General features: G+C 38.0%; 1 protein-coding gene across 1 annotated transcript; it reads left to right on the top strand.

Annotated features, from left to right (window-relative positions):
• The first annotated feature begins 13,730 nt into the window (after window positions 1–13,730).
• On the top strand, window positions 13,731–14,982 carry LOC146577811 (type-2 ice-structuring protein-like). Its single transcript, XM_085255552.1, has 3 exons — window positions 13,731–13,906; window positions 14,663–14,841; window positions 14,921–14,982. Exons 1-3 carry the CDS (start codon window positions 13,779–13,781, stop codon window positions 14,980–14,982), a joined length of 369 nt encoding a protein of 122 aa, XP_085111678.1. The 5' UTR covers window positions 13,731–13,778.
• Window positions 14,983–18,880: the final 3,898 nt, after the last annotated feature.

The raw sequence follows: 18,880 nt of genomic DNA, 5'->3' as shown, positions 1-18,880 counted from the left end.
AATCGCTGTTTAATTTAATATAATAAATATTACACTAGCTTGGCCCATGTCCTCATTTTAGCTTTGACAGCGTTTTTTAGTAGATAAAGGCAAATGGCTTAAACATGGACTGAGCTGTGGTTTGGGGAAGGCATCGAAGGGCACAGACACGAGAACAAACAGCTTGTGTAACCTGTGGGGGTCATATGATTGGAGGCAATGTTTGGAGGCAAATATGAGTATGGGGCACTTCACTGGTATGTGAAAAATATCTTAAAATGTATTTAATGATGTAATTTTTATAGCAATAATATGAATAAATGTCATCCTAGTAATAGTATGGCTCAGTGGATAGCACTGCTGGATCACAGCAGTAGTGCTAGCACTGATCCCGATCACGATCTGTGCCCCAAGAATCCTTTCTATGTCTGTTGATAGCACTGATGAGATTTCTGGGTTGTAAACCTTGGTGGAGCCCTTCTTTGTGGAGTTTGCATGTTCTTTATTCGCCCGTTCTTTCACAGTTTTCTTTCAGGTGTTCCAGTTTCTCCTGGTGCTGAAAACATGCTTGACTGCTGCCTATGTCAGCCTAGCACACTATTACCAAGGAGAATCTCAATCTAAAGAGTTCACTCCCTCATTAAATAAATGCAAAATAAAGGAATAATAAAATTGATGCAGAACAGAGTGAATTCTACACCAGGCCCGATGTTGTTGGAATCTCAGCTGGAAATTCACCAGTGATAAGTGATACTGAAAGTAAAGAAGAAAATCATGAGATCTTTTTATTTACTGTAGCACACGTGCCAAATACTGATTCGTGCCTTATCAAACCTTTCTACAATCTTGTGGAACTGCTTTAGAATGTGCCTTTAAACAGTGCTATAGGCCATTCTACGGGCTCTCCACAGAGAGGACACTATACTCATACTGCCGAAGATCTGTCTCCCTGGTGGAGAACAGACTTGTTAGCTGTCTATAAAGTCAGTGTTGTCACCGTCATCAACATACCAGATGGTTTAATGGAAATTATTTTGGGGTCACAGATCCTAATCAGGAACGCACTTGAGCAAAATGGCAACCAAAACCCACTGTGAGATATAATTTCTGACATTTATGGATAGAATATACAGTGGGGCAAAAAAGTATTTAGTCAGCCACCGATTGTGCAAGTTCCCCCACTTAAAATGATGACAGAGGTCAGTAATTTGCACCAGAGGTACACTTCAACTGTGAGAGACAGAATGTGAAAAAAAAATCCATGAATTCACATGGTAGGATTTGTAAAGAATTTATCCGTAAATCAGGGTGGAAAATAAGTATTTGATCACCTCAAACAAGGAAAATCTCTGGCTCTCACAGACCTGTAACGTCTTCTGTAAGAAGCTTTTCTGTCCCCCACTCGTTACCTGTATGAATGGCACCTGTTTGAACTCATCATCTGTATAAAAGACACCTGTCCACAGCCTCAAACAGCCAGACTCCAAACTCGGCCAAGACCAAAGAGCTTTCGAAGGACACCAGGAAAAATATTTTAGACCTGCACCAGACTGGGAAGAGTGAATCTACAATAGGCAAGCAGCTTGGTGTGAAAAAATCAACTGTGGGAGCAATCATCAGAAAATAGAAGACATACAAGACCACTGATAATCTCCCTCGATCTGGGGCTCCACGCAAGATCTCATCCCGTGGGGTCAAAATGATCATGAGAACGGTGAGCAAAGATCCCAGAACCACACGGGGGGACCTGGTGAATGACCTGCAGAGAGCTGGGACCAAAGTAACAAAGGTCACCATCAGTAACACACTACAACGGCAGGGAATCAAATCCCGCAGTGCCAGACGTGTTCCGCTGCTGAAGCCAGTGCATGTCCAGGCCCGTCTGAAGTTTGCCAGAGAGCACATGGATGATACAGCAGAGGATTGGGAGAATGTCATGTGGTCAGATGAAACCAAAGTAGAACTTTTTGGTATAAACTCAACTCGTCGTGTTTGGAGGAAGAAGAATACTGAGTTGCATCCCAAGAACACCATACCTACTGTGAAGCATGGGGGTGGAAACATCATGCTATGGGGCTGTTTTTCTGCCAAGGGGACAGGACGACTGATCCGTGTTAAGGACAGAATGAATGGGGCCATGTATCGTGAGATTTTGAGCCAAAACCTCCTTCCATCAGTGAGAACTTTGAAGATGAAACCAGGCTGGGTCTTCCAACATGACAATGATCCGAAACACACTGCCCAGGCAACAAAGGAGTGGCTCCGTAAGAAGCATTTGAAAGTCCTGGAGTGGCCTAGCCAGTCTCCAGACCTCAACCCCATAGAAAATCTGTGGCGGGAGTTGAAAGTCCGTGTTGCTCGGCGACAGCCCCAAAACATCACTGCTCTCGAGAAGATCTGCATGGAGGAATGGGCCAAAATACCAGCTACTGTGTGTGCAAACCTGGTAAAGACCTATAGTAAACGTTTGACCTCTGTTATTACCAACAAAGGTTATGTTACAAAGTATTGAGTTGTATTTTTGTTATTGACCAAATACTTATTTTCCACCCTAATTTACGAATAAATTCTTTACAAATCCTACCATGTGGATTCATGGATTTTTTTTTCACATTCTGTCTCTCACAGTTGAAGTGTACCTCTGGTGCAAATTACTGACCTCTGTCATCATTTTAGGTGGGGGAACTTGCACAATCGGTGGCTGACTAAATACTTTTTTGCCCCACTGTATATTTTATAAACATTGGCCTAAATATTTATCACTTATTTAAACAGAAACAAATAGTTTTGATTTTTTTTTTTAAATTTGAGTTTTGAATATGAATGAGAAAAACCAGAATTGCATAATTTTCTTTGATGTTTCTCTAAATCCATCTGGTGTGCCATTATTGAATCATTAGAAGGTACTGTCCATGGGGTGGGAACTGGGCCCCAATACAGTAAGTCTGGATCAGCTCTCTGTTTAAAAAGTCCTAATCCCTGATCCTATGAGTGCTACCCAGCAGGCAATACAAAGTTCAGATGGAACTAGTGATGTGCGATACCACTGATTTCCTTTCCAATCTGATACCAAGTAAAATTCAGGGTGGTATCGACAATACTGATCCTATGTCTGTGAAGGTTCTCCTACTTATATACTGATCCTATATACTTTGTACAAAAACTTTTTTTTTTACTGTATCTTTTATTGTATCTCAAATTATATTTTCATAATGATTACAGGACATCAGATTACTTGTTCTTATCACTTAATAATGCAGAATTATCATATAGAAAAAAAAAACTGAAGCCATTTGAGCATGTTGCCTGGCTGCTAGACTGTGAGAGACATCTGTATCGCCCTAGCAGCACCTACCCCTCTCCTCTCCTCTTCTTCAGTTCACCTCAACATAAGCTCATCATATTCTGTTACATGATTTAATGTGAGGTGTTTGACGAGGTTAGTGGTGTTGCCACAACACCTCACTGTCTTGCCACATGTATCGCAAACCGTGTCTTGGTGTTTGTGGATGTAAAATACGTCCGCACATGACTCCATTTATACAGCCCTATTTCACACATGACTATGAAAGGCGGAAGAGGAAGTATTTCCTTCCAATGTAGACAATCCGAATGTTATAGTTTCTTTCCACTCTGTTCCTGTTAATGATAAACTACAACTTTACCCCAAATTACTAAAATATTGATATTTTAATATGAGAATCGATTCTAGAACATAAATGACTGGTATCGGAGGAATAGATATTTCAGTATCAATCTGCACATCACTAGATGGAACCAGTTGGGTTAGGGGCTTATTCAAACTAAAATGGTGTCATGTCTAGAGCAGGTGAGCAGGAGTCAGAAGTGGGACTCGCATCTAAGAATTAGAGGGTTTATTCACAGATAAAAAGAAGAGTACCTACTGGGGAAACTGGGACCATGTCAGATGGATTTTTCGTCATGTTTTTACCTTTAATGTCAACAAACGGTTGAGAAGAGAATGTCCACAATTTAACCTTTAATTACAGGAGTAGTCTGAGCTGATGGTAGTTTTGTTCTAATAATTAAGAGAGGGGTTAGGAAGAGAATGAGCACACCTTGGCCATCAACTTTCTTATCTCTCCTGTGCATGTATAATTCAATAGGAGAGAAGCCAGGTCCAGTAGATTTTTAGCTTATGTGTCTTTGAAAGTAGTGATCAATGAATGCAATTAAAATGTTAAATAAGGCGAGTGGAAAAATATAACAAATAAAATAAAATATTTAAACATTAAATCGTAGAAACATGCAATGGGAGGATTTGGTCTGAAGAAGAAGATGTCAGTTTGGGTGTGTTGTCATTCATGCAAACATTACTGACTAAAAATTTGCATATTCTTGGTGATCAAAACAAGTAATATGAGACTGGTAGTAAGCCAGTTTACCTGCCAGTTGGTGTATCAGTAACTACTGTGTTGTAATTAATGCCATAATACATTTGACTCGGATATTTTCTAAAGCCATGAGTGGGACTCATATTTGGAGCTTCATTGGTAAGTTAAAATATCTTAAACTTTCTTAAAAAAAAGAAACAAAGTTAAAATAAAGATGATGGCATTTATGTACACATCAGTGAGATCATTTAAAAATAATTCAGTTATTTAAATGTTTTTAATGTCTGTATGTCAACAGGCATTTTCATCATGTTAACATTAACATCTGGAACACTGGCAGGTAAACCTTTCTTCTACGATCAAAACATTCTGGTACATATTTACTAAGTTCAAACTACCACATGTCAATGACTGAACAAAGAAAATAAAAATAAATAAATAAATTTGATTTTGAAAAGCACAGCATGGAGCAAAGTTACACTCGTAATAAAATGAAGCCGTCTCACTGACAGGGATGAATAAGATGCAGCTGAATAAAAATCTATATTTTTTAATCTGTTGGAAATTGCTGGAGACTCTTTGAGTTCCTGTTGACTGACAGGACATTTGACAGCTCAGAAGAAATGCATGCTTCATTCATATAAGGCCTAATAAAATTAAATAAAATAAAAAATGATTTTACAATCAGATCATGGCCAAAACACATAAGTTACTCTGTCACATATGTAACTGTGTGCATTACTTTTTTCACGCTTTACAATGCTACAGGGATTTATTAAAGTCAATATGACCTATTGGAGGAGTCACTCTTTAATACAAACTTTTATTATGGTATGTAGTAGCTTAAAGCACTGATTTCTGGCAGACGATCAGCTTTTTGGCACAACAAACAATCGGGGAAAACAATCGCAATCGTGCTGCTGTTTGACGGAAGAAGAATAAAGTAGTCGTGGTAAGCCAGTCGCATGACCACTTTAAGATGACAAACCAACAAGGTGATATATACCAGTTTTTAAATTGTGTTGATTGGCCACGTAAAACCAGAGTCATGATAAACAATATATACGCAGCGTTTTTTCCTGAATAGTTTCATCACGTTTAATGTCTAAGGACCGTGCTAGCAAGATCTCACTGCTTATGACCAAAAAATAAAAACACAAAACAAAAATCAGGCCTTTCGTGTTGGTGGAAAAATGCACCATGTTGACCAGTCAAAAAAGTATATGGCAACATGACATTTGGTTGTTTAGGAAGAGGGGGAAGTTTTAGGAGTGACGGCGAGAGAGAGTGTGAGAGAGAGAGCAGAAAAAGAGAGAGAGAGAGAGTTTTGAGATGTGTGTTTGGAGTGTGTATTTAATGTGTTGTCTTGTGTAGTTAGTGTGTAGTGTTGTGGATAGTTTTGTGTTGTGTGTTAGAACAATGAGCTGACTGCTGTCTCCAGGTAGAAACAGGAATGATACACCTGCTGCTGTCAGACCTGCAGGTATCAGGCTGTGATGTTCTCCTTTATAATGGACAGAAATGATTTTTTCCCCAACGGCACAAATAATTTGTGGCATCTTATTGAATGCAGAACACCCGATTGTTCTGTAAATAGTTTGAAATGGTTATAAAAACAGAGGTAAAAGGTAAATGGCTGCAAATAACTTTGTTGTTTGCAAAAGTTGTCCATATTATTGTAAAATTGACAATTTATATTTGCATTTAAAGTTATGAAATATAATTCAGTAAACATGTTTGCGCTTGTTACAGTAAAAAATATAACTTTCTACTTGAATTTTATGTTTTTTGTCTGATTTTAGATCAATTGTGTTAATACAGTATGTCAAAATGGAAACATAACTGTAATTTCAGACACATGAGGTTGTGCTGAAAAGGATGATACCAAACAAGACAAAGTAAATAATATGTAAATGTGAAATTTAGAGAAAAAATCAAAAGTAGTAAAAAATGAACAATTATACCCTGGACCCCAGAGGGTAAACATTTTTTTTAAAGTAATGCAATAGTTACTTTTCAAGTTAATAATTACTTTTAGAATCTTGTAACTCAGTTACTTAGTCAGTTACTTTTTGAAGAAGTAACTAGTAACTATAATTAATTACTTTTAAGTAACTTGACCAACACTGCTTATAATACATAAAATAAGAAATTGTGTCTTATACTGTGACACTACCTGTCCCTACTCACTGGACACTGATTTTAGTTGTAACTGAGAAACACAAATGTTTCATTAGCTTTTCTTATATCTTTGCACATATTCACACATTTTTTAAATCCTCAAACAATTTTTTATATTAGGCAAAAATAAACATAGTAAACATAAATTGCAGTTTTGAACATTTTAAATTTATGAAGAAAAGAAAGCTATCCAAAACTTCCTGAAAATATGTGATTGACCATTCACACAACGGTGAGATTGATAACAACTGTTCTTCAAATACATTATTTTGATTTCTACTGTACTATTTAAGTTTGTTTTTTTTTCTTTTCATCGGAGTTAGCAGTTACAAGTAACATGGGTGACAGACTCACAGGCTGCTGAGTCAACTGGAGGCAAGGAGAAGGCACATTATCACATGAAAGAGCAAAACTGAAGTGGCCTGTTTACTGGCAAATGTGAGAGGAGACTTTGTGTTATTTTTGGTCAGCAGTGGTTTTCTCCTTGCAGTCGCACATAGATGGCATTTTCTTTCAGTCTTTTTCTTATTGATGAATCACAAAATCTGACCTTAACTGAAACAAGTGAAACCTGCAGTTCTTTGTATGTCGTTCTGGGTTCTTTTTTGACATGCAGATGAATATATATGTACTCTTGGAGTATTTTCTGTTGGCTAGCCAACAGAAACTGCTCTGAAGAGTAGAAAAGCTTTATATAAGAACCATTCCATTGACATTAAACTCAGCTTAGTACAGTTTATAGTTGATCGAAGTTAACTCATGACTGAACAAGGAAGAGCCATGACTTTTAGGCACAAGGCCAGGTAGATTTAGTTAGCTTCTTTTCTCCTAATGAAATAATTCTTAGCTAAATAAACAGTTTCTTGTATTTACTCATTATTTTTGTCTATTGTTACATTTTATTTGATGGCACAAAACATGTAACTGAAATCAGAAAGGGCAGAAATACTTTTAGGGCTGACATAAGGCGGACATGCAAGGTCTACACTGTACATGCATATTTGAGCCATTAACTCATATTAATTAGTCAATTGTTCTAATAACCTCTCCACTTTTCATTTAAAAATAAATTAACACTCCTAGAAGAAACTTTTGCAAACACTTCAGGGGTGAACTAGGTGCTGCTATTGTGACTCTACATTCAGTGCAATATGTAGTAAATTGCCTGTTGCAAACCTCCACAAATACAAATATAGGAACTCCTAATTTGACACTTGACCTGGATTTATATGCATTTGTTTGTTTTTATTAATAACCACTTTTTAAAAATCATTTAGGTCAACTTCTTTACAACTTGGCACTGAAACAAAAAGCTGTCCAATCTTCAACCAGTGGCACTGTGGGTATTGCTGGTAAGGCAGTTGATGGAAACAGAGATGCAAACTATCAAAGTGGGTCTTGTACACTTACCAATGCAGAATCTGATCCCTGGTGGAGGGTAGACCTGGTAAATGTGTATACAATTGGGACTGTAATGATAACCAATAGACAGGAATTGGAAAATGGGCTGGATGGTGCCGAAATCTGGATCGGAAATTCAATAACAATCAGTGACCCTGAAAGTAACAGGTGACAGAGCTTGATTTATAACCGTAAGTCATTATTTATCATATCAATAGGACTAATTTATATTTATTCTTTACTTTTTCATTTTGAATGTTTCATACATAGGTGTGCTGTCATCTCTCACATTCCCAGCGGACAAGCGTTTTATTTTCCATGTAACTCTGTGAAGGGACGCTACGTCACTGTGTTTTTACCAGGAAGTGCAAAGGTCCTAAGTCTCTGTGAGGTTGAAGTGTACTATGGTAAATACCTTCAATTCTTTACTTAATTCTTTATTTTTTATTTATATCAGTAAGGGGTGTGACCTGGGGCGGTCCTGACCCGTTTTGTGCCATGGGCGAACCCTCCCTCTACCGCCCCCCTTTGAGAAAAGCAGACAAATCAACAATACACCTTTTCCAATTAATATGTAATTAATATTATATTGAAAATAGTCCAAAAGATTCAATAAACCACATCTGTGTCTACTGTCTGTCTACTGTTTACTATCATAGCCAAATTGCTAACAAACGAACCCCCCCCAGAAGTTGATTCTGTTCATCTGGACATAACATTTTCAGTGGGAGAAACATTTCGTCACTCATCCAAGTAACTTGTGTTTTTTTTGTGTCCCGTTTGGATCTTTAGCCATCAGAATTGTTGTCTTAAGGCCAAGAAAGATGCCAAGCGGATTTATTTTACCAAGTGGATCATCATGGCCTTGCCATATTGGTCCATTTGATTGACCTTTATTATAATTATGTATTTATTTTATTTTTGGTTGATACAAACGGGACAGACATGACTGGGGGATAGGACAGGGAGAAAGAATGAAAGAAAGAGAGGGAGAGAAAGAAAACCAAAGGGGAGAAGGGACGGTGAGAAAGGGGGAAAGAAAGAAAAACAAACAAAACACCTGGATCACCTGCATGGAGAAAAAAAAAACAGAAGAGAAAGCAAACAAAAAAAGCGCAACATAATAAATACAGCACCATCACAATAAACTAGCTAGCAGTAGATAACAGTAGATACTAAATATTAAACGATATTGTGCAGCACGCAAGATAGACAGTGCACAATGTGCTTTGAGGCAGCAGCCAAGAAAGGTGTAGTCCTCGTCTGTGAACACCCGTGTGTACACCTGTGTGCATACCTGTGTGGATCAGCATGCTTGTATTCCAATGATCAAAGCTCATTGATCAAAGACCACTGATCAATGGCCATGAGTACCATTCAGAGAGAGTTGGGGAATCGCTGCAATCACAGCATTGTAAGATGGTGAAAGAGATGGTGCTCGGGCCAGCCAGAGAATCCCCGTCGCTCCGCCCCTCTCCTCCATGTGCAGCAAGCAGCAGGCGCACCAGGCTCACCACGCCAAAATGCAATGGTATGATATTGGGGAAGCATGCGTACGAGCAACTTTTTTTTGTTGTTGATGCCATGATGCCACCCCCACCACAATACTGCTCTGGGCTCCCACTGATGTCGCCCATATCAATAACTGCCACAGGTGGAAAACTCTGAAACTGCACAAAAAACATGTTTGTCTTTTTTAAAAACTCCGTTCTGATAATGCACTGACTTGGACTCATATACAACTGTACCTCTGATTTCTGTTTAAAATACTGCTGGCTGGTTCATAACCGTTGGTCATAGTAATATTACTTGTACTAAATATGTCGGATTATTAATTTTTGCCCTTGACAACCGCCCATGTTGTCCATTTCAAAAACTGCCACTGGGTGTGAGAGCCCAACCAAAAGAAATTATTGTCCTCTTGGTTTTCCTTCAAGGATACCCATTACCCAATGTGGCACTCAAAGGAGAAGCTGCCCAGTCATCTACACTCTCCTTTGCCACTGCGTCCAAAGCCATCGATGGCAGACGGAACTCGTTCTATAGCAATGGGTTCTGTAGCCACACGGCTGAAGACGAGACCAACCCCTGGTGGAGGGTGGACCTGCAGCGAAGCTTTACAATCACTGCTGTAAAAGTCACCAACAGAGGAGACTGCTGTGCTGAAAGACTGGATGGAGCTGAGATCAAAATAGGAAACTCACTGGAGAACAATGGAAACAGTAATCCCAGGTAATGATGAATTTATATCAGTCAATGGTCATTATGATTTTTGTTTATTTATTTGTTTTATTTTACATTAATTTGAACAGAAATATTTCAGAGATTACAACATAAATATTATCCACCACATGATGCTCTAGTTCAGGACTCCATGCAATTCATGATCAGGGATTGTAACATCTATTCCTTTTTCTGAATCAAAAATAAAACAAACAAGCAAATTTTTCAGAGCTTAGTCTACATATTATCCACCACATGCTGATTATTGCTCTTCTAGTTCAGGACTCCATGCTACCTCCTTAACATGAAGTCCATAATACTAACATAATGCTGCCCCCACACTCTCTGCTGCCAGGTGTGCTTCCATCTCACATATCAAAGCGGGTAAAACCTACACATACCGGTGTGATGGAGGCAGCATGGAGGGTCGCTTTGTGAACGTGTTTCTTCCTGGACAGATGAAGACTCTCACCCTGTGTGAAGTGGAGGTGTATGCTGCCCCAGCAGGTAGAGCTTTAAGTGACTGGATCTGATCTACTGAAACACACCTCCCAAGTACTCATTCATACTTGTTTCTTCTTTTCCACAATTTAGTTGAACCTCTTCCAAACATGGCCTTAAACAAACAAACAGTACAGTCATCAACTTGGTATGGGCCAGTGTTTGGGCCCTCAAAAGGTGTTGATGGGTGCAAAAATGGAAACTTGGACTCAGGATGCTGTACACACAATGATCAAGATCTGGGTCCCTGGTGGAGAGTAGACTTACAGGCTGTCTATAAAGTCAGTGCTGTCACCATCATCAACAGACAGGATGGTTATATTCCAAGGATTCTTGGGGCACAGATCCTGATCGGGAACTCGCTGGAACAAAATGGAAACCAAAACCCCAGGTAAGATCTGATTTCCGAGTAATACAACATTTCTCCATAAACATCAAGTTAATTCTTTTTCCTAATTAAGAAACATATATATGCTACAAACATTTCTAGTTATTTGTTTCAATTCAAGTTGTTTAAGTCCAATAAATACCTTGAAATTGTACGAAGGTAAGTGATGAACTGCCAGAGGTTAAAAAAAGTTATGGAAACGCAAAACTGAAAAATAATCATACAGAATCATACAAAAAGGCCTTTTTCAGGGAACACACAATATGCTACCAATTTAAAACTGTTCTGCAGAAATGGAGGTTGATCAAGCCTTGACTGGTGATGCTAATTCCTACAGGTTTTCCAACTTTTCTGGATTACTTACAACTCTCTTTGTCTGCATAAAAGCAGTGTTGGAACATGCTGTGGTACCTTGTGAGGATCAGTTAAACAGTATTATTGTGCAGAAAGTAGTGTGTGGCTACAAAAATGGTGAGAAAAAGACACTTAACAATAAAAGAGAGACAAACCATCATAATATTTAATAATGTAGGTCTTACCTACAGAGAATGTCAAGGTGGCATTGAGTACAGTTTCCTTCACTATCAAAAGACACTCAGAAGCCGGGGCAAACTCTGACAGGAGATGTCTGCCAGACCCACAGAGGACAAGTTTCTGACAGTAAACAGCTCGCGTGAAGGGCAGCTCACAGGACAACAGCGTCAAGCAAAGGTTAATAGTGGTTTTAGCAAGCAAGTCTCAGATGCAGATGTGTGCAGATCAACAAAGGATAATATATCGAGTGCGGGAGAGAGTATGACCGTGCAGCGTGGAAGTACTGAGCTTACCTTGACAGGAAGGTCAGGTCAGTACCTGGTCAGTACCTTGACCTTGAGTTTGATACCGTAAAAAGTGACAAAAACATTAGCGTCCGTTGTTCACTAAGTGGAAAGAAAACTTATTTTTACAGCGAAAAAAACCCCAAACTTCCGAGCAAGCACCAAGCGCTACCACGTAATGGGAAATTCACAGACAAACTTGCCGATTCTTCCACTGACCGCTGCGGCACACCTGCACCAGGGCAAACATCCGCCTGCTATACAGGTGAAAATAGAGCAACAGGACCGCCGAGTCTTTGATTTTATTTATTTTCTGCTGTGTTTTACTTGCATCTATTTTGAAACTGAGTGTAAACAAAAAAAAAACATTTTACTTTTTGTGCAGGAATGTGCAGAAAATAGGTTTAAATGTTAAACACATTTCTTCCAGTCAGAGAATGTTGCATTTAATTAAATTTTTGCTTGATGCATAAAGTTAAAAGATTAAAACTAATAAAACAAAAATTCTCCTCCATGGAGGAGGAAAAAAATAACTCTTTTAATGACATAATAAAAATAATGGAAAGAATTTCCAAGTGATTAAATTGTTTTAACTCTGTTGTTCCAACTTAATATACTTGGGTTGGACCAACTTAAATAATAATGATGAATCAACTTACTTACAGCAGTTGAGTCCAACTTAATTCACCCGAACTGATCCAACCCATGCAAATTATGTTAACCTGACAAAGCAACTCATTACTAAAAGAAAATCATGTTTTAATGTTGAAATCCTTTCCATAATTATTTTAAGTTTATTCTAAAAGTCATTTTTTTGGCTTGTTCAAAAAGTCTAGAGTCATACAACACATAAATTGTATGGCTTTATAAGAATTTCCACTCCATACATCCATTTATTTTAATCATGGTTGTGGTGGGCTGGGGCCTATCCCAGATGAGATAGGGCCAGAGGTACACCCTGGACAGGTGGCCAGTCTATCACATTGCTAATACAAACAGATTTATTTATGGATAATTTGGAATCACCAATTAACCTAACTCCAATAACTGCATGACTTTTATTTGTGGGTGGAAAGCAGAGTATCCAAACAAAACCCACTGCAAACTCTGTCATATTGTGGATTTCAACTCTGGACCTTCTTGCTGTGAGGTAGCAGTGCTAACCATTGCACCGCTTACCTGTCATTCCAGACTTTTTTGAGGTCTGGAATGACAGCAAAGTGGTGCCGTGGCTTTATGGCTTTAATTTTCTTTATGTTTTTGTACTTGAAAGGTTCAATAAATAGAAACAGCATACACATGGTGTGACATATTGTGTGTGTGTGTATATATATACAAATTCATTAATTAAAGAAAGCCACCATTTTTCATCTTTTTTTTTCTCTCAATCCATCAGTTGTGGCATGATCAAATCATTAGATGGTACACCAACATACACATTCCAGTGTAATGAAATGGAAGGTCGCTACATCATTGTGATCATACCAGGAAAAAACACTTACGCAACCCTGTGTGAAGTGGAGGTGTTTGCTTCTCTATCTGGTAGGGTTTGGGGTGTTAGTTCTAGAGGTTCTTAGTTCTTAGGTAGTAGTGTGTGCTAAAATTATCATTGTAATTTTCTATTGTTTTGCCTTTTTCTCATATTTGCTATTGTAAATAGGACCAGATTAATTTAATGCACTTTGCTCTTTAGCTTTCACTGTCTAATTTCACTACAGACTATTGTAATTTAACATATTAAAATAAAAGGAAAACAATAACCACCAAATATGGCTTAAACAAACCGAATTCTAAGAAAAAATTTCTTCACTATTGCCAGACGTTATTACGACTCCTCCACCTCCTCCCACCCCTCCTCCACCTGTGAGCCTGCAGCTTGGTGGCAGGAACGTGACGGTGGTGGGAGAGAGGCTCTGCTGGTCTGATGCTCTGATGTACTGTAGACGTTATTACTGGGACCTGCTCAGCCTTCACAGCCAACAGGAGCAAAGCGAGTTGGAGCAGCTGCTGGGCCTCGTTCCTTTCTCCCTCACAGACCACGTCTGGATGGGACTGCGCAGGTACTGATAGCTATAGATACATTTAGCTGATGTACATCTACAGATCAGTGAATCAGCATGACAAAATATAAATGAGATGGTGGAGCTCTCCAATTAAAGGGCAATTTAGGATTAATATCTTGCCCAAGGATATTTGGCATGCAGACCAGAGGGAGCCAGGGATCAAACCACCAACTGTACGATAAGTAGATGCCCTGCTCTACCACAAAATGCCTGCAAAAAAGAAAAATATTTACCCATTTTGTGATCATTTTTTTAATTGATGATCATAGAGGCTATCTTTTTACTGTCAGTAAAGCTGGCATATGACTTAATTTTACACTGCTGCAAAATACCAAGAGGTGAGATGGCCCACCTTAATGATTTGAATTTAGGAAATATTTTTAGAAAATGAAGATCTTTAAGTCAAATGCTTTGTGTTCTTGTGTTTTCTCATTTACATTGCTGCCTGTCCCAGACACCAACACAGCTGCTGTAACACAAGAAGGGCAGTTTATTAATTCTGTATTATTTAATCCACAAACAAGACTTTTGAAAATTTTGAAAATTACACTGGAAAGGCCAACATTCAGCTTAAAAAAAGTTTTGTGTCTTTGGGTCTTTCTAGATTATTTAAAAAATATTAATATAAATTGTTATTTTAAAGATAAATATCAATCCTGTAGCTTTTGTCAAACTCATTGTAAACAAGTGCTCCCTATTCTACAGAAGCATTTCCAATCAGTTTACATCTGTCCATTACTTTCTCTACAACAGATCCCTCAGAGCAGATGAGTGGTTCTGGATGTCTGGATATTCCATGAATTTCTTAAATTGGCCACAAGATTTTGTTCCTGACAGCTACTCCAGCACCTGTGGAGGCATGGCCAGCATGGATAACTTCCTCTGGCAGGACCAGCCCTGTGAGGAGAGCCTCAACTTCATCTGCCAATCAGGTTTTACTTGCACCATGTTAAGGCTTGTATGCAATTATTGTGCATTACTTTGATTTAACTCTAACTCATGTCCTTTCAGGTGCTGACAGTGCTGTGCAGAGAGTTCATTTCTACAGCACCAAGGATCCAACAAGTCCATAGGAACCAAGATGACACAGTATAAACTGTGATGCATAGTTTTTGTTAGAAATAGTTATTACTTAAAACCTGTTTTGCACTCCTTTAAAACTATTTTGCCAAAATTTCAGTAAGTGCACAACACACCATGTTTTCTTTTTCATATCACCAATCCTGATGAAACACTAAGTTGAAGTCATATATAAATAATTTCTTTGTAGATTTTTCCTTTCTGATTCATAGTAATGCTCATAGCATTTGTAGTAATTGTATCTATGCAAAGCAAGTGAGTTTACTCCTTTACATTTTATATGGAAATATGTGCCTATAATAACTAGCTCTAAAGTTATGACTGTAGTGATGAAATGTCTTGATAAAGCCAGAACTGAAGTACAAATTCTCTGAATTATGAAATATTCTAATATCAAACAGTTTACGTGTAGAAAAGAGCACACATTTTTAAGCACTTTTTAACACTACACACACATTCCCACATAACAAGCAGGTCTGACCCGGATCTGGTATCAAGCCGGCACTGCTGGCTGACTTCTGGCATGATAAGACGTATGTCATCCAGATATGGGCCAGGCCTGGCATAGATGGCACTGTCTATGCATGATGGCATGTCATATCTGGCCCAATTATTGTTTGGTTTATGTGGCCCAGCCCCATACAAAGCAGGCCTGGCCGGGATCTCGCATCAAGCTGGCACTTCTGACTGGTGTCATTGCAGAGTGCATGTCAACCAGATGTGGGCCAGGTCTGGCAATGAGGCACTGTTTATGTTCCTGTTTTCCTATTTTAGTTAGAAAACCCAAATGCCATGTTGCAATACTATACTGCTATGGTAGCCAATGTTTCAAATGAAGGTTTGACAGGTTTGTGAGTTTACACTTTATCCAAAACCTAGTGATGGTTTACTCATTTTTACCACTGGGTAGCTGTAGCTCAGGAGGTAGAGCAGGTCACCTAGTGATGGGAGGGTTAGTGGTTTGATTCCTGGCTTCTCCAGTCTGCATGTCATTAGTGTCAATGTGTGTGAATGTAGTTAAGAAGCACTCAGTCTAGAAAAAGTGTGCGATTAGGAGTACGTGCCATCTTGTGTAGAGCATTTACAGTAATCAGGCCATTCGCTGTATGGACAGAGTATCATCTTGTTACGTTTGCACTATTATGTTCTGGCACATGTTTCTATTACATAGCTTGATTAAGGTACACATTAGGCTGACATCTGGGCAAAAGCTGAAACTGTTCTCGTCCAGCAGTGTGTCAGCAACTGGCCCGTGGCTGCACACAACTTGCACATGGCCCACATACCACAAAGAATGACGGCCCTTTGATGGCCCAGATCTGGTTTGCCAGAGGTCCACACATGGGCCAGCACAGGACCACCAGTGTGTCTGCAACTGGCCTTGTGCTTGTGCACCTCTGGCAAACCAGATCTGGGCCACCAAAGGGCCGTCATTCTTTGCGGTATGTGGGCCATGTGTGAGCACATTGTGTGGGCCAGATCCAGACCATACCAATTTAGTGCACATATGTTTTGGGCAAAAACATTTTTTTAATATTAAAATACAAACATTTGTAACAAACAATTGACAAATTAGCCAATTCCAAGCCTGTGATGGATTTAATATGAATTTTAGCTGACAATGATTAGACTCATTCACTGAATTCCACCTTTACATCAACTTTAAACAGTCTAGTATGAATGTACTGTGAGTATACAGGATGGATATTAGCCAAGACATCAGGTTGCATCTTGTTGAATTTAGTTTTATAAATTAACAAAGAGCATTAAACCTCAGAGCACAGGACAGGTCATTTGATCACAGCCTGTACACTAAGAAAATCTACTGGAATTTATAATATTTTTTTTTTTGCTGTTGTTTTTTAAAGACTCCTTCTTTTTCTATGATCGTGTTTCAAGCCAAACATATTCATTAGAATTATAATTTAGACTGAAATAAAGTTTGTGTTCTCATGTACTACTTCATAAAGAAGGCTCATTTGCTCAGTTTATGTTTATGCAAAATAGAAAGAGGCCCTTCCCTGCTCTCATTTCATACACAGTGATGATTTGAATTTTGCAAATGAAATTTTTTTCAAAAGATATAGTCTTTAAGTCAAAGGCTGTGTCCTTGTTTTTTCTTTCATTTGCATTGCTAGCATTTCCAGACAGGCATGACTAGACGTGTTGCAAACAGTTTTTCTTATGTATACTGAGGTAAAACTGTAAAATCTTGCAAAATATTTAAATAAAACTTCCAATTTTTAGTTTTGATTTATTGCTAAATGTTGATTTTATTCAAGTATTTTAAAGTATAGTTTTTACAAAAACATTTTTATATGAACCCATTTCACTGCATGCACTAAACAAGTTCAACAAATATTATTTTTCAAATATTATTAATTTAAAGTCAGTGTAAAAGGCAAACTGCTTTTGATGTAATTTTGAACAGATGCAAAATACTGAGAGGTCAGATGCCTCTTAATGATTTGAATTTAGCAAATATTCTCAGAAGATGCAGATCTTAAGTCAGGTGTTGTTGTGTTTTCTCATTTGCATTGCTGCCTTCTCCAGACAGGCGTGTTTGTTTTTTAGTTTTGACTGAAAACACAACAAACTTGCTGTGACATTAGCGGGGCAGGTATTTTATCTACATCATTTAATCCACAAAGATGAACGTGAAAGAAATTTCATTCAGACTTTTGTTCAGATAAGCAAAAATGATAAAATCCCATTTTTTGTAGTGAAATTTTTCTTTTCTCTTCTTTTTTCTTTAACTCAATTTGGACTGAACGATTCATGTGGAAAAGCCAACCTTCAGCTTTCAGAGTTAGAAAGATGTCTTTTCAGTGTCTTTCTGACCAAATTATTAAAAAAATAGTAATAAATATTATTATTTGAAAGCTAATTATTAACCATGTAGCATATATGAAACTCAGTATAAACAGGTGGTGCCAGTACTACATCAATGGCAACATTTTCATTCAGTTTAAATCTGTTTTGATGTTTTTATTTTAAATTCTTAAATTGGCCACAAGATTTTGTTCCCTGTGAAGTGAACCTAAACATCCTCTTGTGATCTGACTGGGCTTATATAACGTTAAACGTATGTATATTATTATTATACATATTTAAATATTGTAAAAATGCAATTTCAACAGCACATTTCAGTTTTTCTACATGACAAGTGTGTAAAAGTACAGAAAAATCTCTTGTAGCTCACTGCCCAGATCTCCTGTATGTATAAAACCTTATATCTTTATTTGACTGATGAAAACATTCATTTTTTTACTGGAATTTCTGTTGTACACAGTAAAAGGTTTTTTCTGTCATTTAACTGTTTATCTAATACCTAACTACTTTGGTGTAGTACAAATGGCTCTTGAGGAGCAGGAAAAGTTGTACACCTATAAGAAGTCCATAAATGCATGCCATGCACATTTTCCAAAACCATCCAGCAGACCAGATTGGAGTCTCTGTCGGGTCAGTTCTGGCCCCCAGGACTTATGTTTGACACCCCTGATGTAAACGATGCTGTGGAAAACTGTAGCTGCAGAAAAAAACAGATTGTCTCTTTTTAAAACCCTTGTTCTGATGATACACTGAGTTGGACTCATATACAGCTGTGCTTCTGATCCCTGTTTAAAATGCTGCTGATTGGTTCATTACTCATGGTCATAGTAACTTAAGTTTTATACACTATGTGTGCTTATTACTTTATAATATATCCCTCCACATTTTTTTTTTTTTTGTAAATTCAGCAATATATTAAATGTATAAAAGGTATCTCTGTTTGTGTAAGAGCCCTTAGTGTTGAAATTAAATATTACTCTTGAGAAATGTAAGTGTCATCATCTTCAATCTGGCTGATAGACTTTGAGGTAAGCTTATGTGCCTTTGAATGTAATGATC

The sequence above is a fragment of the Mchenga conophoros genome, linkage group LG3 (genome assembly GCF_057382185.1).
Source record: "Mchenga conophoros isolate Kocher_MC1m ecotype Shallow Benthic linkage group LG3, M_conophoros_male_GT1.1, whole genome shotgun sequence".
In the NCBI taxonomy this organism is placed as follows: Eukaryota; Metazoa; Chordata; class Actinopteri; order Cichliformes; family Cichlidae; genus Mchenga; species Mchenga conophoros.
This window is presented reverse-complemented; position numbering and strand designations above follow the sequence as displayed.

What these genes read in the sequence shown, in the direction of transcription:
- LOC146577811 (XM_085255552.1), top strand. Translation starts at nt 13,779, where the DNA reads ATGTACTGTAGACGTTATTACTGGGACCTGCTCAGCCTTCACAGCCAA. An exon ending in GTCTGGATGGGACTGCGCAG is followed by an intron (nt 13,907 to 14,662) that starts GTACTGATAGCT and finishes TCTCTACAACAG; the next exon opens with ATCCCTCAGAGCAGATGAGT. An exon ending in CAACTTCATCTGCCAATCAG is followed by an intron (nt 14,842 to 14,920) that starts GTTTTACTTGCA and finishes ATGTCCTTTCAG; the next exon opens with GTGCTGACAGTGCTGTGCAG.